General features: G+C 37.7%; 1 protein-coding gene across 1 annotated transcript in view; it reads left to right on the top strand.

The window, feature by feature from the left end:
• LOC101410916 (probable cation-transporting ATPase 13A5) overlaps window positions 1-24,163 on the top strand; it is a 304,534-nt gene that overhangs the window by 75,046 nt on the left and 205,325 nt on the right. Inside the window, exons 10-17 of the mRNA XM_058295542.1 lie at window positions 9,595-9,729; window positions 14,544-14,714; window positions 15,510-15,667; window positions 16,248-16,436; window positions 18,174-18,235; window positions 21,969-22,119; window positions 23,693-23,779; window positions 24,004-24,157. Coding sequence (XP_058151525.1) covers window positions 9,595-9,729; window positions 14,544-14,714; window positions 15,510-15,667; window positions 16,248-16,436; window positions 18,174-18,235; window positions 21,969-22,119; window positions 23,693-23,779; window positions 24,004-24,157 — 1,107 coding nt within the window. The remainder of the gene's footprint in view (window positions 1-9,594; window positions 9,730-14,543; window positions 14,715-15,509; window positions 15,668-16,247; window positions 16,437-18,173; window positions 18,236-21,968; window positions 22,120-23,692; window positions 23,780-24,003; window positions 24,158-24,163) is intronic.

The raw sequence follows: 24,163 nt of genomic DNA, 5'->3' as shown, positions 1-24,163 counted from the left end.
TTAAAGCTGTGTTTTATGAGTTGGTACTTGCCCAGTTGCTGAAACCCTTTAACAGTTTTCCAGATTTTTGAGCAAGGTAATTCTACCTGTTTTGCTAGGTGTTCAAATATTCTGTGGGAGAATGGCACCCTAGAGCATCTTATGCTATCATCTTGGTCAACTGGATGTATTATCTTTTTATGATGAAAAATTTTGAACACATGTAACAGTAAATATGGTGCTATAATTACCCCCTACCTTACCCTAGATTATTTTGAAACTATCTAAGATATCGCCTCATTTCAATTTATGTCTCTAATTTTTAAAATTTTAATCTCCACTATAGCATCTAATAAAAAGTTATGATTTTTAATATCATCAATTATACAGGCAGCACTCAAATTTCCTGAATTGAATCAGTATGTATGTGTATGTATGTGTACTTACAATATGTATATCATAATATAAATACCTTTGTATTCAAATCAGGAACCAAAAAATTCCCTATACAGCAATTGGTTGATATGTCTGTTTCAATTTTTTTCTTATCTGAAAAGTTGTCAGTTTGCAAAACAATCATGCACACCATACAGAATTCCCATACATTGCCCCAGCAACAACAACTTAAATTGTTGTGAAGCATTTGTTATGATTGATGAAAGAACTTCATTACAATATTACTGCTATCTATAGTGCATAGATTATATTTGATATATTTTCCCACAAACCATCTGTATTTGTCATCCAAAGGGGTGCTGATGCAAAGTGCCAGAAAATCTGTTGGCTTTTATAAAGGGTATTTATTTGGGGTAAAAGCTTACAGTTACAAGCCACCAATGAGTCCAACTCAAGGTTGATTTCTCTCCAAAGTCAGTTGCCACATGTTGAAGCAAGATGGTTGCCAATCTCTTTGAGGGTTCAGCCTTCCTTTCTCTCAACTCCAGGTTGGCAAAGTGCTTGTTTCTTTCTGGGCTTTCTCAGCACTGCAAATTGTCAGGTAAATGGCTCATCTCTCTTCCTGAGGCCTCAGGATCAAAGTTCTCTCCTCTGCTGGGTCTATGCAGCTGTCTTTTTTTCCCTGTGTGTATCTTCTTTGTCTTCTTGAGTTAGTGCCCATTTATATCAGTCCATCAAGGGGGTGAGGACTTGACCTGAGTTACACCTACTGATGTGGTTGAATCAAAGCCCTAATCTTAGCATAATTTAATAAAAGACAATTCAGCTGAACTGAACACAATCAAAGGATATCACACCCAAAGGAACATATCAGTTTACAAACATAATCCTTCTCTTTTTAGGAATTCATAAATAATATCAAACTGCTACACCATCTTATTTTTCACATCATATATTAGTATTGTACATTTTTTAATAGTTCCTGAGAGAACGTTCTCATATTTGTACTGTTAACAACAGTCCATCATTCACTACAGGGTTCACTGTGTTATACTGTCCCCTGCCTTGTACAGTGCATCCAAAGTGTACCTTCAGTGGTGCTCACTTTCATCACAGAGTTCTGTTGTCATCTGCTCAGTCCATTTCAGAACGTTTTCATTGCTCCAAAAGGAAAAATCCCATACCCCTTATACCCCTTGAGGTTGATCCTAAGCACTGATACAGCACCTTTTTTGTCATTGCTGTAAAAATATTACAATATTACTGTTAACTATAGTCTATATGTTACATTAGATGTATTTTCCCAGGAATATCCATCATCTTAACACCTTGTGATAAAGGAACATTCTTGTGTCTCTACTATTAACCGCAATCATCACGTACCCCAAAAATCACTGTTATACATTTCCTGGATTATCCTCTAGCTTTCTTTCAATTGGCATTAACCTCCCTAGCTTACCCCATTATATTCACTATAATTAATGCATTACCATCAGCTCTATTTCCCCACATTTGCAATCCACCTTATTAAATATTCTACATGCATTTAGCATCAGATTCCCCTTCTTAACCCAAGTTCTAGCTCCTAGTAACCTACACTTTAGAGTTTATCTTGGTGAATTTACTCATCATATTTGATTCTATTATTGAGGCCATAAAATATTGTCCTTTTGTATCTGGCTTATTTCATTCAACATAATATCCTCAAGTTTTATTGATGTTGTCATATGCATCTCGACTTGATTTCTTCTTACAGCTGAATAGTATTCCATTGTATGTATATAACACATTTTGTTTATTCATTCATCAGTTGATGGACACTTGGTTGTTTCCATCTTTTAGCAATTGTGAATAATGCTGCTATGAATATAGGTGTATAAATGTCTGTTTTCATCCTGGCTTTCACTTCTTCTAAATATATTCCTGGTAGTGGGATTGCCAGATCATAGCAGGTCTATATTCAACTTCCTGAGGAACTGCTAAACTGTCCTTCACTGAGTCTGCATCATTTTATATTTCCACCAACAGTGAGGGAGGGTTCTGATTTCTCTGCATCCTTTCCAGAACTTGTAGTTTTCTGTTACTTTAATAATGGCTTTTCTGTAAGGAGTGACAGGATATCTCACTGTAGTTTTGATCTGCATTTACCTAATAGCTAGTGATGTTGAATATCTTTTTATATGCATTTTGGACATTTGTATTTCTTCTTTGGAAAAATGTCCGTTCAGCCTTTTGCCCATTTTTAATTGGGTTACTTCTTTTTTTATCATTGATTGTATGATCTCTTTATATAACATGGATATCAAACCCTTATCAGATGCATGGTTTCTAAAAATTTTCTCCCATTGAGTAGACTGTCTTTTTACCTTCTTTAAAAAGCCATCTGAAGCATGCAAGTGTTTAATTTTTAAATAAAATTTTATTGAAGTATATCATTTGTACAGTAACATACATAAATAATAATAAGTGTATAATAAAAGTTATGAACTTACAAAGCAAACATCATGCTCCCACAGTTCATTCTACCAGCAACACCTTGCATTATTGTGAAACATTTCTTACAAACTAGGAAAGGACATCATCAAAATATTACTAACTATAGCCCATATCTTGTATTTGTGTATTTTTCCCCAAGCTACCTGATTATTAATACCCTATATTAGTATTATATATATGTTATAATTCATAAGAGAATGTTCTCAAATTTGTTCTGTTAACCACAGTATAACTTCCACCACTGGATTCCCTGTGTTATACATGCTTTGTGTAATCTGTTCAGTGTGTACACTAAGTGATGCTCATTTTCTTCAAAGAGTTGTGCTGTCATCACCTCAGTCAATTTTAGAACTTCTTCATTACTCCACAAGGAAAAACCCCATACTCTCCTATACCCCCTATTGTTAACCCTTAGAATCAGTATAATATCTTCTTTGCCATTGCTGCAAAATATTATAATATTACAGTTAACTATCATCCATAAGTTACATTAGTTTTTTTACATTAGTTATTTTCCTGTGTATCACCATATTCTCAACACTTAGTAAAAGAAGAGCATTCTTATATTTATACTGTTAACCATGATCTTCATCTACCACTAAAATCACTGTTATACAGTCCCTGCATTATTCTCTAGCTTCCATTCAGTTGAAGTATTACATTCACAGACTACTTCTTGCAGGCACAATCACATGTATAAATCATCAGTGTTAGTTACATAATTATAATTTGTTACTTTCGACTCTATTCATTTCCACACTTTCATAATTAACCTTATTAATAATGCTACACACATTAAGCATCATTTCCCATTATCAACCCACCTTCTATTTCCTAGTAACCTATTCTCTAGACTTTACTTCCATGAGTTTACTCATTGTATTTAGTTCATATTGGTGAGACTATATGATATTTGTCCTTTTCTTATTGGCTTATTTCACTCAATATTCTCTAGGTTCATTTATATTGTCACATGCATTCCAATTTCATTTCTTCTTACAGCTGAATAGTATTCCATTGTGTGTATATACCACATTTTGTTTATCCATTTATCAGTTGATGGACACTTGGATTGATGCCATATTTTAGCAATTGTGAATAATGCTACTGTGAACATCAGTGTGCAAATGTCAGTTTGCATCCTGCTTTCAGTTCTTCTGAATGTATTCCTAGGTTTGCTGGATCATATGGCAGTTCTATATTCAGCTTTTTGAGGTACTACCAAACTATCTTCCACAGAGGCTGTACCATTCCACATTCCCTTCAGCAGTGAAGAAATGTTCCTATTTTTCCACCTCCTTTCCAGCATTTGTGGTTTTCTGATTTTTTAATATTGGCCATTCTATAAGGTGTGAAATGTTATCACATAGTTTTGATCTTCATTTCCTTAATAGCTGTGAGGTTGAGCATTTTTTCATGTGCTTTTTGGCCATTTGTATTTCCTCTTTGGAAAACTGTCTATTCATGTCTTTTGTCCATTTTTTAATTTGAGTTGCTTGTATTTTTATTGTTGATTGTATGATCTCTTTATGTAACATGGATACCAAACCCTTATTGGATATGTGGTTTCCAAATATTTTCTCCCCTTGAGTAGGTCACCTTTTTATTTTCTTGCAAAAGTCTTTTCAAGACCAAAAGTGTTTAATTCTGGGGAGGTCCCATTTATCTATTTTTGCTTTTGTTGCTCATGCTTTTGGTATAAGGTTTAAGGAACTACCACTTACCACAGGATCTTGAAGATGTTTCCCTACATTTTCTTTGAGGAGTTTTATGTTTGTAGCTTTTGTATTTGGGTCCTTGATATTTTGAGTTAATTTTTGTATAAGGTGTGAGATAGGGGTCCTTTTTCTTTCTTTTAGACATGGATATCCAGTTTTCCCAGCACGATTTCTTGAATAGACTGTTCTGACCCAGCTGAGTGGGCTTGACAGACTTCTAAAAAATCACTTGAATATAGATGTGAGGCTCTATTTCTGAGTCCTTGATTTAGTTCCATTTGTCAATATATCTTTTGACAGTACCATGCAGTTTTTATCACTGTAGCTAGGTAATATGTTTAAGATCAGAAAGTGATTTTTCTACAATTTCATTCTGCTTTTTAAGACATTTTTGCCTACCCTTCCAGATAAATTTGCATAATTGGCTTTTCCATTTCTGCGAAAATGGCTGTTGGGATTTTTATTGGTACTGAGTTGAATCTGTAAATCAGTTTGGGTAGAATTGACATATTAATGATATTTAGTCTTCCAATCCATGATCATGGAATGTCCTTCCACTTATTTAGGTATTCTTTGGTTTCTTTTAGCAATGTTTTGTAGTTTTCTAAATATAGGTCCTTTGTGTCCTTGGTTAAGTTTATTCCTAAATATTTGATTCTTTTAGCCACTACCGTAAATGGAATTTTTTTCTGACTTCCTCCTCAGATTGCTCATCAGTAGTGTGTAGAAATACTACTGATTTTTGTGTATTAATCTTGTATCCTACCACTTTGCTAAACTCACCTATTAGTTTTAGTAGGTTTGTTGCGGAGATTTCAGGATTTTCTATATATAGTATCATATCATCAGAAAGTACCAAAAGTTTTATTTCTTCCTTTCCTATTTGGGTGCCTTTTATTTCTTTTTCTTGCCTAATTGTTCTAGCTAGAACTTCTAACACAATACTGAATAACAGTGGTGACAGTGGTCATCCTTGTCTTGTTCCCAATCTCAGCAGGAAAGATTTCAGTCTTTCACCATTGAGTACAATGATAACTGTGGGTTTTTCATATACACACTTTAATGTGTTGAGAAAGCTTCCTTGTCTTCCTATCTTTCGGAGTGTTTTTATCAGTATTTTGTCAAATGCTGTTTCCACATCAATTGAGAGGATCATGTGATTTTTTCCTTCAATTTATTAATGTGGTTTATTATGCTAATTGATTTTCTTGTGTTGAACCACCCTGGCATAGCTGGAATGAAACCCACTTGATTTTTGTGTATAATTCTCTTAATACACTTTCGCATTCGGTTTGCAAGTATGTTGTTGAGAATTTTTGTATCTATTTTCGTTGGAGAAATTAGTCTATAATTTTCTTTTTTTCACAGTATCTTTATCAGTCATTGGTATTAGGGTGATGTTGTATCATAGAATGGGATTGATAGTGCTCCTTCCTAATAAATTTTTTGGAAGAGCTTGAGCAAGGTAGATATTAGATCATCTTTAAAAGATTGGTAGAATTCACCTGTGAAGCCATCTGGTCCTGGGCATTTCATTTTTGGGGAGGTTTTTGATGACTATTTCAATCTCTTTACTTGTGATTGATTTGTTGAGGTCTTCTATTTCTTCTTGGGTCAGTGCAGGCTGTTCATGTGTATCTAGGTATTTGTTCATTTCATCTACATTGTCTAGTTTGTTGGTATACCTTTGTTTATAGTATTCTGTTATCATTCTTATTTCAGCAGGGTCAGTAGTAATGCCCTCTGTCATTTTTTATTTCATTTATTTGTGTCTCCTCTCTTGTTGCTGACACATGGTTCATGACCATCACAAATTTTAGTGCGTATTTCTTATAAACAAGGACGTTTTCCTACAAAACAAAGCAGTGCAATCATCAAAATTAGGAAGTTATCATTGACACATTACTATCAACTAATGCTAAGACTCCTTTCAAGTTTTGCCAATTGTTCCAATAATGGTTTTTTAAATAGAAAGATCCAATCTAAGATCACACAATGACTTTGCCTGAGACACTCTTTGATCTTCTTCAATCTGTCCTTGACTTTCATGACCTTGACTCTTAACTCTGTTTTTTTGTAAAACATCTCTCCATTTAGATTTGTCTGATGTTTCCTCACAGTTGTGTTCAAGTTGTGCTTTTTTTTGGCTAGAATGTCACAGAAGTGATGCTATATTCTTTATTGCATCTTCTCAAGTGGTACGTAATTTCAATCTGTTCTATTACTGGAGATGGCAATTTGAATTAATTAAGATGGTGTATGCCTGGTTTTTCTGTCAATTTACTCTTTCCCATTTGTAATTAATATTTATTTTGCTGAAAAATACTTTGAGGCTGTATAAATAAGCCATTCTCATCAAATTTTCATCTACTAGTTTTAACGTCCATTGATGTTTCCTAAAGATCAGTTGTACTCTGATAATTTCCAAGTAGTGATTTTCTTCTTTTGTCTTTCCTTTTATATTAATTAGTAGACATTTTACTATAAGTAAAAGCTTTATTTTCTCCCCATTTATTTATTCATTTATATATATCATTATGGTTTCGTGGATTCCTATTTTATTCAGTGCTTACAGTTCATTACTATTGTTTATTTTGATGCTCAGATTGTTCCAGTTTGGGGATCAGAAGACCTTTAAGCTGGTTTCTATATTTTTTTGACATATTGCCACCATTCTTTGAGCACTTGAGCACTTCCTCACTTTTTGTCACAAGTTCTAGTTTAGCTTTTTTTTTTTTTTCCAGCCTTGTAATCTGAAATAGCCATTTCTTTAAGGAACCCTGGTACTTTTGGAATTGGGAGTAATGGAATTTAGAAATCAAGATTTGAGCATTGGATTTACTCATCATTATTGGGATTTCACTGCTCTCCCATCTCAGGGACAGAACTAGCGAACATCTGTATAAATAGACAAGTAGCCACAGTAAATATTGTTTTAGTTTGCTAAAGACTGCTGGGAGAAATATACCAGTAATGAGTTGGCTTTTATAATGGGAATTTATTAGGTTAAAAATTTACAGTTCTGAGGCTGTGGAAGTGAACAAATCAAGGTATCACACAGATGCTGTCTCACCAAGTTGCAGCTGCGGGTAATCAGGCACATGATAGGACATGCTGGTGGCTCTGCCAGTCTCTGCATTCTCCTTCAGGTTCACTTTTTCCTTGATCTCAGTGTGGGTGATTAGGCATATGGCTCATCTCTCCCCTCTCCTCTAGTCCTCATCTCTTTCAGCTAATTGAGGAATCTCTTTCCATGCCTCATGTTCCACTGGTTCCAGCCTCTGGCTGTGTCCACTATACTGTTTAGCTCATAAAAGACATTCTCTCAGTGCTTCTGATTTCTCACATTTCCTTTTCATTCTTTCTTATAGTATCCATCTCTGTTTACCTTATCATCAATCTATTCTTACATGTTGTCTACTTCTTCCATTAAAATACTTAGCATATTAATCATAGTTATTTTACATTCCTGGTCTGGAAATTCCAAAATCTCTGCCATGTCTGAGTCTGGTTTGATGCTTTCTTTATCTCTTCAGATTTTGATTTTTAGCACAGTGTGTAATTTTTTTGTTAAAAGCTGGACATGATAAATTGGGTAAAAGGAACTTAGGTAAATAGGCCATTCATGTGAGATCTTATGTTTACTTGTCCAGGAGTTAGGTTGTATTTTTTATTTTCTTTAGTTGTGTCAGAATCTAGAATTTTCTCTGGTGTCATTGTATCTGTCTTTTCTGTTATATTTCCCTAGAGTCTCCTTCTTATGTAGGGTCTGAGCCTTGCATTTCTTTCCATTGTAATCCCCTGTTATTATACAGGAGTCTTATTGAGGTGTAAGATGTGGAGTGAAAAGAAGTGTTATATATTCCTATAATTAGGTCTTAGCCTTTCAGTGTTCTGTATTGTGATATTCAAAAGCCCTTCTCAGTTTTTACCCCCTCTTTATTGAATTAGGGATGCTAGAGGAGACTTCTTCATATTGGTGAGGCTCTGATAAAACCCATGTTGGTTAGTTCTGGTAAAATAGATTCCCCTGATGCCAGGCCTTTGTTAAGGAGAACGGAATGCTGTCAGCAAATTTCAAAATGGTTAGTTTACTCCTCCTCCTGCCAGAAGCATGAGAGGTTTTTCTCCAATTCATAGTAAGAACCTATTGAAACTTCTAGAGGTAAAATGCAAAAGAATGAGGGCTCCCCTGAACCTGGGCCTCTAGGAGTTTTTATCTTTCAGGCTAGGCCATGTGCAGTCACCAGCAATTAGTCAAATACTGTTTAAGTATTCATATGAGTTACTGGCTTTATCCATGGTTTCTGCTCCAAGTAAGTTTTGTTTTTGTACCTGCCTGTCTCTCTAGTTTCAGGGGTAGCAATTTGCCCTGGGGTCTCAATTATTGGATGGATCTAAGAAAAATTGTTTATTTTTAGTTTGTTCAGCTGCTACTTTTTGTGAGGGTGAGAGTGACAACTTCCAAGCTATTTACATATTTGACCAGAAACTGGAAGTTCCATAATATCTTTTGGACTGAATATGGAAGAAAAGAAGGCAAAAAGGAAGGAAAGAAGAAGGAAAGGAAAGAATTTGCTTTTCTCTTATTATGAATAAGACTGAGCACATTTTCAAAAAGTTAACAAGTTACTTACTTTTTTTGTGTGAACTGTTAATATCTTGAGCAATTTTGCTATACATTTTTTTGCTTTCTTTTTTAGGAACTCTATTAGCAACATTAATCTATTGTCTGTAATTTGTTTCAAATATGTTTTTCTGTATTTGTCATTTATTTTACTTTGCTTATTTTTTTTGACACACAAAAGATTTTTGTTTTGATTTAATTTACAACCCCTTTTTCTTATTGATTCTGGATTTTGAATCAATGTTGAATAATATCATCCTTTGTTTTAATGACATATATGCTTTTCCTTCATTGATGTCTAATTTAGATAGATGTTGCACTGTGTTTTTGGGGTAAAAAAAAAAACTTGGCTAAACCTGTGTCTCCTCACACTTTCAGCTGGAGTCCAAGAGCTGGAATCACGATTCCTGGTACCTGGAGATTTATTAATTTTGACAGGAAACAAAGTGCAAATGTCCTGTGATGCCATTCTGATCGATGGCAGCTGTGTGGTAGATGAAGGCATGCTGACAGGTACAGTTCAATCTATCTACATGGCTTAACGCCTCTGCCTGCCCTTTCAGTCCCAGCTACTACAATCACAGCTCCTACACTTAACTGAATGATAGATGTGTGCTGCAGCATGTGGGGCTGCTCTGGGCGTTAGCAGAGGGCATGCGGCACTGGGCTTGGGCAGTCAGAACAAGACCTTCCTATTCCCACAAACTTCAGTGAACAGTCCTACTTTGAGATAGTATTAAGAGTTTAAATTAAAGCTACTTTCTATGTGCTAAATTTAATCTGGTCTTAATTTTTTAAGCGTTTTGTAGTGCTTTCTTTCAGAAAAGTTTATTACAGCCCATTCGTTTTATCTTAAAAGATTGTAAAGGTCATTAGCTCATTCAGAATTGTCTGTGACTTTTATGTTTAGCATTTTTATATAAAGTATGTCTTCAGATAAACTTGGAGGGTTTGAAAACCATTAACAACATTGTGAAACCCATTTGATCAGTCCCAGTTCTTCCTAGCCTGCCTTGAAAATGTTGAAAAGCTACTTGAAAAGTTCATGATATAGCATTTAGCAAAACTGATACTTTCAAAATACACGTTGAGTGTTTTGGGGTAACCATATTTCATTTTTAAATAGCATACTGGATCTGGGAAGGACTGTAGAATTCATCTCATTTCATAGATAAAGAAATTGAGGTCTATAGAAAAGAAGGAACTGAGTTGTTCATGATCAGACTGCTTTGATTTCTAACTCACATATGTATATTGAAAAGATATGCCAATACTGCTGTAAGATAAAGAAGATCAAAAAAAGTCTTTTTCAGAGATGGAAAGGGACCCTGGGAATGCACAGTGATGTATGTGGTTCCCACTAAAGTTCAAATCAATTTTTCCCGGACAGACCAAAGAAGTATGAAGTGGAAACAGTAACACACATTTTCCTATTTGAACTTATTAATAAATGCATAGCAGGTCAGATTCCTTTCCCTGAAAGCCATAGATTTATATGAATCCCTTAATGCTGGAATTTTTGGAATTGCCAAGTACCATTTTTTAGTGAAAGCGGCCCTAGTATTGTAACATATCTCTGACTTTATGCTGTCCACTCTGCAAAGACCAGGGCATGGCATGAACAGGCCAGAGATACCTTTACCACTTCATATGCTGTATTTTATTAGCACTCTAACCCACTGAAAGCTGACCCTTGCAATGCGCTGGCAAAAGTCATCAGTGTCCCAATTTTTAAATCTGGTAGGATCTTTCAGTATTTCATCTTGACTCCCTGCTGCATCTGACTATTCTTTTTTTTTTTATTTTTTTTTATTGACTTTGTAATAATATTACATCAAAAATATATATGTGAGGTCCCATTCAACCCCGCTCCCCCACCCCCCCTCTCCCCCCCCAACAACACTCGTTCCCATCATCATGACACATCCATTGGATTTGGTAAGTACATCTTTGGGCACCTCTGCACCTCATAGTCAATGGTCCACATCATGGCCCATACTCTCCCCCATTCCATCCAGTGGGCCCTGTGAGGATTTACAATGTCCGGTGATTGCCTCTGAAGCACCATCCAGGGCAGCTCCATGTCCCAAAGACACCTCCACCTCTCATCTCTTCCTGCCTTTCCCCATACCCATCGTCCACCATGTCCACTTTTCTCAATCCAATACCACCTCTTCTATGTGGACATTGGATTGGTTGTGTCCATTGCACCTCTATGTCAAGAGGAGGCTCAAATTCCACATGGATGCTGGATGCAATCCTCCCATTTTCAGTTGTAATCACTCTAGGCTCCATGGTGTGGTGATTGTCCTTCTTCAACTCCATCTTAGCTGAGTGCGGTAAGTCCAATAAATCAGATTGTAGGTGCTGGAGTCTGTTGAGGTTCAGGACCTGGCTATCACATTGTCAGTCCAGAGATTCAAATCCCCTAAATATATCTTAAATCCCAACGTTAACTGCACCTCCAGCACATTAGCATGAAAGTCTTATGAAGGGAGATCCCATCTGAGTCCAGATTCATCACACATAAACACCATTTCCAAAGAGGGGCCATCTGCCCTGGTAGTTAACCCCATCGGCCATGGCCATAACTCTCATGGGTCTCTTTAGCCTTCAAAGGAACCAATATCTGGGGGTTGTATCTGCTTTATCTGTCTCTCTGACTCTGCTCAGTTGTGCATGAGGGCAATCCTTCTGCCAGCCTCCAGACTCTTTTTTAGAAACTCGTAGCCATATAAACTCATTTCTCCTTTCCATTTCCCCCTTACTTTAGGTCAAACAGCATTTTAAAGTCATGTTATTTTATGTAGACATGGATATTCTGCTGATCCGCATTGAACCTTCCGTATAAGGTCCTTTTCCAGTTGCATCATCAGTTGGTATTTGATAGTGGTCCCTCGTTGCCAGGGAGGCTCGTCCCCGGGTGTCATGTCCCACGCTGAAGGGAAGGCATTGCATTTACATGCTGAGTTTGGCTTCGAGACTGGCCACATTTGAGTAACATGAAGGCTGACAGGAGGAAATTCCCAGGCACAATGTTGCTCTAGGCCTTGTTCTTATTTTAGGTTTATCAGCTCACAAGCATAGTCATTAGCATCAGGGGCTCACTGTTGAACCCTCACTCCCTCCAGGTCCCCGCTGCTGTACCTGGGAGACTGTCGCTGCTCCCCTAGGGACCGCGGCAGAGCACCACTGGCCAGGAACCCAGTACCCCCCCCTGCTGTGGTTTTTAATTGTTGCCATTATGAGTATATCCAATCATTACCATGCCCCCTGGACATATGTTCTGTACAGCTCCCTGTCAGCCATATATCACCTGTCATTGGTATCCCATACCAGTATCCCTCCATTGCCATTGTTGAAACACTCTGTGGTCCAGAACTCCCCGAAATTTGAAGCCCAATATAATGTCATGGTCCCTTACTAGGGAATGGTATATAGCGATGGGTTTAAAGGATGGATAAAGAACTTGGATAAAGTTAGATAAAGAACTTAGATAAAGAATGTTGACTTGAAAAAATTCCACATCCTATCCTTTTTTTTCCCCCCCCCCCCCCTAATTATTCAGCATTTCTTCACAGGAGTCCTAGACCACAGCAATGCATATATATAATATACAGCACTCCCATACATCCACCACAAAACCTTTTTCCTTCCACAGCTATACTCTTACACCCTTTTCACATCATATTTACTTAAGGTGATGTACAGAGTCTGAGATATTAGCTTTCTAACAAGGTAATATCTGTGCTTACATTATGGTGCATACTTTAGGATACACAGTTCTTTACATTTTTAGTTATCCTATGTTTTACATTATGGTTTACATTATCAGTCTGTCATCTCCTATATGTTATGGTGTAATATTACATGTTTTATATCCATCCTTGTGTACTCTCAAAAAACTCCTCTCTTGCCCCCCTTTTACTTTGGTTCCACACATTTAACGTCCATTTTCCCTTCCACCTTGGTGCCCACAGTGACAGCCAACCTTCGTTTCCTGAGGAGCCACTTCCAGAAATAGATGGAATAGTGTTCAGGGCCTAACTTGCTCAACTGCCCCAATGCCCTGGGAGCCACCCTTTCTCTCGAGGGATACAGTTCCCTCTATTTGGTGGCATTAGTCCTCCCCAGGATGTGGGTCCACCCCCACTCTCACTACTTGGGATTTTACCCCATGGTGTCACCCACTCTGGCAGAATGAGCATTTTGCATCTGACTATTCTGACCACCTCTTCCTTCTTAAAACTCTCTTCTCCCTAGCTTTCTAACACAATACTCTTTTTTCAACTTTTTCAATGACTAACTATATCCATTTACTTCCCTCTGCTGCTCACCTTCATCTCCTTGTTAGTGTTGCTCAGGGACGTGTCCTTTTTCTTTCCTCTTCTGACCCCACACTTGATCCCTAAGACATCTTGTCCCTTTCTGTGGCTTTAGTTATCTATAAGCTCATGAGATATGACAAAATATCTCTATCCAAGGTCTCTCCCTAGCTCTACAGCCCCAAATAGATGCCTAGCTACCTGTAAGGCATCTCGATCCAGTCATTCCAAAAGGCACCTCCAAGTCACTGTGGCCAATGGTAATTCTCTCCTCCTGCAATCCCATGTTAATGAATAACATCACCTTCTTTTCATTCTCCCATATCAGAAAACATTAAACCATTTAAAATTCTTCTGTCCCTGCCAATATTAAAATCTCTCCAAATTTTGTGTCTTAGTCCCTTATTTTTCACATCCAGCACTTCTTTTCTACTCCCACTACCAGCTACCATAGCTCAGGCCTCATCCTCCCCAACTGGGACTAGTGTGATAGTTTCTTAACTGGACATGCAACCTTCAAACTCACCAGACTTCATTTCATCCCATGTGCTGCAGACAGATATGAGAATATTCTCCAGATTAAAACATCTCCTCTAACTTCGGCCACCAGTGCTGATTGAAAAAATGTTTAAATGCCTAAATATGTATATTTGGGTCCCCCCATCCTTCGCCTCCTGAATTGTGGTCTTGGCCCCTATATTCTCCTCCCCACCAATTTTAGTCTACACAGCTTCCTGTTCCCTAATTGGTGCTTTGCAGCTTATGTTGACATACATATTTTATTTTCCAGTACTCATGGTATTTATAATATGGCATTATACTTGCTTGTTTACATGTCTGTCTCGCCCTCTGACCTATAAACTTCTTTAAAACAAAAACTATGTTTATCTTTGCACCCCAACACCTAAAGTTGTCCTTGCGACATAATTGGCTCATGAAAAATGTTTGTTGTATGATGAGTGAGTGCATGCATCTACAAAATGAGATGCTTATTTTCTATAGGAGAAAGTATCCCGGTCACTAAAACTCCCTTACCCAAGACGGATAGCTCTGTGCCCTGGAAAATACAGAGTGAAGCAGATTACAAGCGGCATGTCCTCTTCTGTGGAACGGAGGTTATCCAGGCCAAGGCGGCCAGCTCCGGCACCGTGAGAGCAGTGGTGCTGCAGACTGGTTAGCATCTCCTCCTTCATGCTGTTGTTTTCAATGAAACAGTTTTGTTCAGTTTGTGTAGTGCCTTAAGGTTATTAGGTAAGAGGCAGTCTTAAATAACAAACCAAATGCCAACTGAACTATAGGATATGCCTTTTAATAAAAGGCATATAATTATATTTATAAGCTTTACAGTTTATAAAGGGTTTCCACACAGAAAACCAGCAGAGCAAAGATGCCTACTGCCCCCAGTTTGAGCATGAATAGGCTGAGTCCCACACAATTAAAGTGAACTTTAAAAAATGATTCAGCCAGTAATTGGCAGAGTTGGATCTAGCACTCAGGCATTCTCACTCCAAATCCCAAGTTCTTTCTAAGGAAGTCTAAAAACTGAAAACTTAACACTGAAAAGTATTGGAAAAGTGAGTCCATCTTACCGGGACATTTAATTCAAATTCAAATAACTTTTTTTTCTTATATGCTTATGAGTTATTTTCTTAAATAAAGTTGTGTTTGGAAAATCTGTGCTCTGCATCTGGTATGGTACTTTCTAACCTCAGGTTGCAGTGAAATTGGAAGTCGAGGGAAGAAAATATCTGAGATAGTTAAGATATTACAAAAATATCATATATCTGAGATAGTTAAGATGTTACATGCTAGCACTTGCATATTTTCCTAATTATCCTTCAGACACCTTTGGGTTTAAACATTGGTGAACTATGTCTGGAGAAAAACAAAGGCAATGTTGAGGTTTAGCAGAGCACTAGAGGTAGAATTTGTCATCCTGAGAGTATGGGATGTGTGTTTGTTGCTCAGGATTCAACACTGCAAAGGGGGACCTCGTGAGATCCATTCTCTACCCCAAGCCAATGAATTTTAAGCTCTACAGGGATGCCATCAGGTTCCTCCTGTGCCTAGTAGGGACAGCCACCATCGGGATGATCTACACTCTGTGCGTGTATGTACTTAGTCGGGTAAGCTGCCTTTGTTCTTTTAATGCATGCCTACATACACTCATCTATATATTTTATACTCTACATGTTGACCTTAAACTAGGGCTTGGTTTACAAACCTGGGAAACAAAGCCAACACTGAAATCTGCTTATATACTCCCAGTTTCACCAATATAAGCACTGAATTCCATGGTAACAATCAGATCCAGAGGAATAAGACACTTCATTGATGTTTCAACATGCTTCTATTCTTGTACACTTCAAACTTTTATTTATACCATTTTGTCATTTTCTCCCTGACAATATATTTCTTTAAACCATGTAGAAATTTATAGCCATTAAGTAAGGAATTTAAAATAAAACCTGATACCCAGGGTTGGCAAGATCATGGCAAAACTGGTACATTGTTCACTGCTGGTAGCAGTATGAATTATTACAAGGCTTTTCTTGTGCTTTGGCAAAATCTATTGAGAGCCATCAGCTCTCTTCACCCACTGATACCATTTCTAGAGTTTTAATCTAATAAAATAATCAAAAGCATGTACAAAGATGTTCATGGCCAATTTGTCTGTACTAGCCAAAGAATGACTTTATCTGCCAGGAATCACCTGAGGAGGTGGTGAAAAAAGCCCTGGATGTCATCACGATTGCAGTTCCTCCTGCTCTACCCGCTGCTCTGACCACAGGGATTATCTATGCCCAGAGGAGGCTAAAGAAGAAAGGCATCTTTTGCATTAGTCCCCAGAGGATCAATGTATGTGGACAATTAAACCTTGTCTGCTTTGACAAGGTATGTGTGTTTCATCCTCCTTCTCACTGTCATTTTTATCATCATTGTCATCATGAATGGTTGTTTTGTTAGGCAGGAAACAAAGAATATGGGTACCTGATTTCATTTTATTTCTGGTTGGATATGTGATCTGGGAAAGGTACATTTCTTGAGCTCTTAGATTCAGGGGTTTAGAGGAGGGAGAGTAGGTAGTGAATCAGGGGAATCTTACAGAATCTTTCCAGCTCTGATATTCTAGAAAAATAAATTACTTGAAACAGTATCTTCTACCTCTGGAGTCAAAACACAAATACAAAGAATAAAATTCATTGTTGTATCCCTAATACTGAGAATATTGCCTAACATATAGTTGCTGCTCAGTAAATAATTGAACTGATGAATGAATAAAAAATGGAGAGTTTATTTAATGATGTTTTACTATGAAATTGGTTACCATAAAGCACTAGTCAAGCCCTTACTATATCTTCCCTTCTGCAGTATATTGATGAAAATTACCCTTGATTATATTCCAGTTGCTCCCAAACAACCCCTTATTCCACCTGTTATTGGGTCTACTCTTTTGTCTATTCACACAAATGCTGGAGTTACGGTGGGAGTTGTAAGAGGGTAAGATGGAAGTGAAGGGCATGATAGGCGGGTAAGAATGGGTAAAGACATGGAGGCAGGAAAGCAATAGTGTGCGCGATTCTGACTATGGCAGGACATTAGTAATGGGAGTTGGTGCTCATGGACCTTGAATGTTTGGCTAAGGAATTTGTACTTACTCCTTAGACAGCATGAAACCATTGAAGGTTTTTGATAGCAGAGAAATAATGGGATTAGAGCTGTATTTTATGATTACTGGGGATCAGAGACCTCTACCAAAGGACAAAAGTTTAGCATGGCTCTTGCCAACATTTCAATACTGTTTTGTGATCAAATGAGCATTAGAAGAAAAGACATCCTCTCTATGGGATCATAGCATCCTTGGACCTGGAAAAAGGAACAGGATGGAAAAGATAATTTTGATATATGTGAATAAAAATGAGTAATAATTATGAGTAATTACCATCATTATTAGGTCTGACTATATGCCAGACATTAAATTAAGCACCTTCTTTCTATTATCTCATTTAATCTTCACAAAAACCTTTTACAACCATGGCCATGTTGCAAATAAAAGCTCTGATGTTTAGAGACATCACATAGCTGGTGGTTGAAACCAGTCATATCCCTAGACCTGAGGCCTTAGCCATTATACTATATTGAATTAAATACCTTTAAACATGTTTTTATAAAATAGATGTCAAATGAAAAGACATTTCTTTAGACTCTTTCCAAGATTCTACTTCTGTTTGACTTTTAACTTCTCTTTTAAAACTTCTCTTTTAAAAACTTGGACTTATCCAATTTATAGTTCTTAGAGGTTTACCAAAGACTTTCCCATATATCTCCTCTATGTTACATCCTCTATGTTAGATCCTCAAAACTACAAAATGTTTAATGCAAATACTATTTTCTTCTTTTTACCATAGAGGACAACTAAATTTCAAAGAGATTAAGTGCTAGCCTGTCATACAGTTGGAATGAGCTCATCAGAGCTTCAGCCCAGGAGCCCAGCTATATGATTGTGTTTTTCCCTGAAGCACTGATCTTGATAACATGTTTGTGACATACATTTTCCTGTTTAAATGTACCTTTTTTGTTTTCACAATGAGACTGTTGGATCTTCAGAGTAAACCAAGTGTTTCTGTTTAGACAGGCACCTTGACAAGGGATGGCTTGGATCTCTGGGGAGTTGTGCCCTGTAGTAGGACTGGGTAAGTACCTTGGACTAAATGCACTGTGGTCTAACTTTTTCCAGAACTCTACATTTTCTCCTGAAAACTACTAACGGAAACATTTGGGTTTTGTCTTTGGTGATCAATGGTGACCAGAGTATCTTTGTTTAATTTCTCTTGTTAGACACTTCAAAGTCTCACCAAGAACGTAAATATTTTCCCCCACTCCATCCCAACCCCCCACCACACACAAAACCAGGAGATGAAGGGGAGGTTTTGACATTGCATTCAAACCATTGCTACAGTTTAATTTGCTTCCCACATATTAGTGAGGGACCTGAAGTTGTCCAATATAAATAATTTGCACACCAGGACACTCTCTTTCAAGGAGGTAACATTCCTTATACAAACTGAAGCTTTTGATGTGCTAGGAGGAAGGAGAACACTTCAATGACTTGTGCACACTGAATTTCAAAAAGAGGAACATCTGTGGAATTAGCTAGTGTGGTCATTTTCCTTGCATTCTAATTCTGAGAACTCCACCTTCTGGTGGCTGGAAGTTCCACTTTCCTAACAAGATCAGTCAGCTTTGGCATTTTTCAGCCGGGCATGTAGTAAAAATTTGTACGTCCCACACCTGTGGTCCTCTTGTGGTCATGTCTGAGTTTGCTTCCATGCCTGCTTTTTCTCCCCACTACAATCTCCAATGTGATCAGATCATGAAATGTGATGTATTTGACATTTATGCTTTGTTTTTAATGAAAATATTACTGTCTAACATTTACAACCTATATTAAAAAAAAAAGTTTTATACACCAAAGGTACATAGTGGTTTTTATGGATTATGCAGACAGCATACAATTTATCCATAAAATATTTTTAATTCCTAGGGTTTAATACATTTTTATATTAAAATGCTATTTGTAAACAAGTCTATTTCCTGGGTTAAAAATAATCCTTGTGACTTTTACTATTTTTGTCTACAGAAAAAACCTCTTACAAGTGTTAAATTTTCTAAAGTTCTTTACGTTTTCCCCAGAGGGAGAATTTGGGCATATACCTGGGTGCCTCATTTTCCTGTTTCAGCTTCTATAAAAAATATATGTGTTTATTCAAATTTGTTAATATCTCAAGAAAAATCTCTTTCTCTTTTATATATGTCCCTAATGCCATAGCACTGTACCAAGAACACATGGTAGATGCACAGCATTTGTTCAACTAAAATGAGTTGAGTGTGCCTTGCCTTTTGAATGATCTTCTATTTATTGAATGTGCACTATACATTAACAAAATTCTTGGAACTTTCTATTTCTAAAAGTGACTTGTCAAATTTAAATAACAGCAACATATAATGTTTAGTTACTGATTGATTAATGAGGTCCCTCGTTGCCTCCTTGTCTCCTTCCCTCCCTTCCTCACTCCCTCCCTCCATCCCTTCTTTCTTTCCTTCCTTCTTCTCTAAGAAAGGGTCAGAATAGGTTTCAAATGATTAAAACGACCGTTTAAAAGAAAAAGAAAAACTTTCTCACATTTAATAAAACGAGAGGAGACAAAATTCAATGCTAGGTAAAAGCCAACACCTGACTTGCAGGCCATTAAATTTCTTCTTGCTGAAGGTGAATGTATCTCTAATAACTTCTGACCTTTCCCAGAAGGGGCCTGCCCAATGTGCTTGATAATTCAAGAACTGCTTAAAGCTAACTGGACTTGATAAATCATTAATATTCAAATAATATGACAGAAATAGGAATTTATTTGTTGTGCCAACCAGAGTCTGGCCCAATCCCAAGGAACTCAAAATTCCATATTCAGATTTATATACTGATGACAGTGTGTATGTCTTCTTAAAAAATGGGGTTCTTTTTTCTGCTCTGTGCTTTGCTTTCTCATGGGAGCTAAAGTTCCTGTGTTAACCACACTGATGGTAATATTTCTTTTAGATGTTCACTAAAAAACAGTGGGACTGGGAAGCAGATTTGGCTTAACTGATAGAGCATCTGCCTACCACGTGGGAGGTCCAAGGTTCAAACCCAGGGCCTCCTGACCCGTCTGGTGAGCTGGCCCACATGCAGGGCTGAGGTGTGCAAGAAGTGCCATGCCATGCAGGGCTGTCCTCTGTGTAGGGGAGCCCCACACGCAAGGAGTGCACCCCCACAAGGAGAGCCACCCCGCGGGGGGAAAAAAAGTGCAGCCTGCCCAGGAGTGGCGCTGCGCACATGGAGAGCTGACGCAGCAAGATGATGTAACAAAAAGAGACACAGATTCCTGGTGCCACTGACAAGAATACAAGTGGACACAGAAGAACTCACAGTGAATGGACACAGAGAACAGACAACTGGGCGGGGGGGGGGGGTGGAGGGGAGAGAAATTAAAAAAAAATAAAATAAAATAAAAAATAAAACTTTAACCAAAAAAAAAAAAATACGTGGGACATATTGTAGACCAGTAAGATACCTTGATCTTTTGACACATAACAATGGATATGACCAACAGGATCAGTAATAAGCCAAATAATTTTGAATTGTTGATGCAACAAAGGGAAGCTTGAGTGAGGAAGCCACAAAGAATTGTGGACGAATTATGAATGAACACTGTGATAGGGATGCTGTCAAAAACGATAGGCCAGCACAACATAAGGCTATATTTAAAAAGAAAATACAGTGTTCATATCATGAGAAATAATAGTCTGAGTCTGGTGATCACATTTAGAAAGGTGAAAGGTCTGGAAACTGTGTATTGACAGAAGAGCTAGAAGTCTGTACAACCCCAGAGGAAGGGAGGATAAAGGGGGATACAAGAGAGGTGTTCCTCAAAGACGAAAGAAGTTGACATGAGGAGAGAAAGCAAGTCTATTCTTACAGGCTCCCAGAGCAGATTTTACCTCAACGTAGAATTCTTCCAATTGGTGTGTGGTTCTTCTGCCATTTGGAGGTGCTCCAGACAGAACAGGCTGCTCTGTGAGCCAACCACTGTATTACAACATTTAAGCAGGATTGCCCAGCAAGATTGTAGAGCATACTCCTCTGATGGGACTGAGGCAGAACTCAACTCTGAATCAATGAAAGGACTCTGTATATAACACTTTAATTTTCTCTCAGTAGGTTTTAGAGGAAGCCACTTTTATAGAAAGTACTAAAATAATGCCTGAAATATGGAAACTAGTGCCAGGGTGGAAGAGGGAAGAATCAGTGTCCATTTCAAAACCTATTTTCTGAATGTGTTAATTTCCTTGCCATTAAAGTCTTGCAGATTTCCATAACTAATTCATTCATTCATTCACTCATACATTTGCTGACTTTCCACTATAGGCCAAACATCAAATATGATGGAGACTGAGATACAGATGACTCAGCCCTCACCTTGAAGGATTGATTGAGGGAGGAATACACAGATAACTGTAGTATAAACTAGCATGTTCTGTCTTACAAGGTTCTAAATGCAGTGGTCTAGTCGCTGGGGGTGGGAGTCATAAACTCCCAATAGCTAAACTATAGTGGAGGACTATAATGCTAGTTCTCTCTATACCAGTGGAATTAAATCAGCACAAGAGAAGAGGTGATGAGAAGAGGGGAGAAAGAGCTTGAAAGAACCTCACAGACCTTTCTCATACTCATTGGATTTATCTCAGGGCAATGACTGCATGAAACACTGTTAATTTGGGAAGATTGGAGAGTGGGTATGAAATGCCACAAAGCTTGTTAAATCTATTTTTAAAAGAAGCTCTATTTGTCAGGATGGGTAAGAATGAAGCTATTTCCCTGTTCTCCTTTAGCTTCCAGGAAGTCCACAGCTTTGCCACGGGCAGGGCTTTGCCGTGGGGTCCACTCTGTGCAGGCATGGCCAGCTGCCACTCTCTGATCCTTCTAGATGGGACCATCCAGGGAGACCCTCTGGACCTCAAAATGTTTGAAGCTACCACTTGGGTAAGTGTCTGATCTGCAGAGAATCTAAGAAGCTTCCTCAATGCTAGATCAACAAAAGCTTTACCACAGTCATTTAATGCTTATGAAAGTAAAAAGAATGCTTCAATACTTATATAATGTGAGCTCTCCAGTCAGAGTCCATATAGTAGCCAGAACAAATTAATCTAAGTCTGGTTTCTTCTCTGTACAGGGCCACTAATAATAGTATCTACCTGGAGGACTAAAATGAGATAATGCATTAAAAATGCTTGGTACTGTGTCTGGCTCATATTACAGGTTCAAAGGTATTATAATAAGTATAATATAATTACTTCTCAATTCTTTGGACTGTGTTATAAGCACTGTTCTATTTCAAAGCTTTCTAGAACATGGGGATTGGGAAACACCACTGTCCCTGGTCTGTAGGATAACTCATAGACTCATTGATACCAAGAGATACCAATTATTCCTATTAATTTAGTATTGATTTTATTTCTAAGACTGGAAACAATAAAATGGAGACTGTGGAAGAGCTTTAATTGAAACTGTGAATTAGGAATAGGAGCAAATGGTGCAGTCGTCAGAGTTCTGGACAAGGAGTCTTACTCTGTAAGTTCCAGGGTCAGTTCTGCTCTAACCTATGCAGACTTCTTTCTGGTTGAGACCTTGCCTGGCAAGGGAATGGAATTAGATCATCAGTTTGCACATATAAAAACAAAACAATACAAAACTGGAATATTTTCTTGAAAGGAAACCGTATTCAGAACCATATTATATGAAACGTATAGTTGGAGTTGCTTGGTTGAAATACAAGAGGAAAAGTCACTTTAGGGAACTCAAATCCCTGCCTACTCACTTGCACTCCACCCCTAGCTGGTACCTGTGACACATGTGTAAGCATCACTGAAGGAAACAATCTTTAGATTTTATTCCAACCTTAATAGTGCATGATTCTGCGATAATTTGATGTAACTTTGTCAAGCTGCTACTCCTTTCTGGGTTCCTGCTTGCATATTTTTAAACAGTGATTACAATTTCCTTTCTGAGATTTTATCAGTCAATGAGATGATCAAAAGTACTCTAACATCTTTGGGTAAAGGATTTTTTATAATTTGGGGTCATTACTATAGCAATAACTGAGTGTTTACTGAACATTAACCATGTATATTACCATCTCTGCCCTTACCTGAGAGCGACAACTCCAGATTAGACAGACAGGGAAGAGCAGTGACCTCCAGGAAAAGGAAGATAGCTTCACACAAAATAAGTCTGGCTATTCATGCTCACTATTTTTAAGTCAAGCTCTTCAGAAATGGAGAATGAGCCTTTGTACAGCACATTCCAACAGAGAAAGCAGGATAAATTGCATGAATAATTCAGAAATGTCTGCCCTTCAAGTTCCACAGCATTTCCTATGCATTATTGTTTTCTGTTGAGAGATAAGTTTGGTTTGCCTCCAACAAGCTGAGGGAGGAGACAACCAAGAATATATTGAGATGCTCTGAGGATTTTCTCAAGGAAATGGTTTGAACATAATATCAGTAGGTAGAAAAAAAATAAATCTCTGCAAAGAAATCTCTCATTTGTGAAATAGGAAATGGATATTTCTGAGGAAGATTTCCACGTCAAGGGAGTACCAGCACATGCCATGGTAGTTAAGCCCTGCAAAACAGCCAGCCAGGTAAGCCTTGTTTGCTCTCATTTCCCCAGTGCCCAAACTTGAAGGGTTACTTGTTTCAGGCCCATTTTAATTGAAGGGTTATAGACGTTTCTTTGAATTCCACGTGGGAAAATTAGTGCGATCACATATCTTTTATTTGCTCAAAAGGATTGAGGACGTTGTAAATTCCCAATAGCTAAAAATTATGTCCATAAGTCTCTCTCTGTTCCCTATTCCCCAACCAGGTCCCAGTGGAAGGAATTGCAATCTTGCATCAGTTCCCATTCTCATCAACATTGCAGAGGATGACAGTCATTGTCCAGGAGATGGGGGGTGACCGGCTAGCATTCATGAAAGGTGCACCAGAGACGGTAGCCAGCTTTTGTCAACCGGAAACAGGTAAAT

Source organism: Dasypus novemcinctus, chromosome 4 (genome assembly GCF_030445035.2).
Source record: "Dasypus novemcinctus isolate mDasNov1 chromosome 4, mDasNov1.1.hap2, whole genome shotgun sequence".
NCBI classification, from domain to species: domain Eukaryota; kingdom Metazoa; phylum Chordata; class Mammalia; order Cingulata; family Dasypodidae; genus Dasypus; species Dasypus novemcinctus.
The sequence above is the reverse complement of the archived record's forward strand: the minus strand, read 5'-3'. Positions and strand labels throughout refer to the sequence as shown.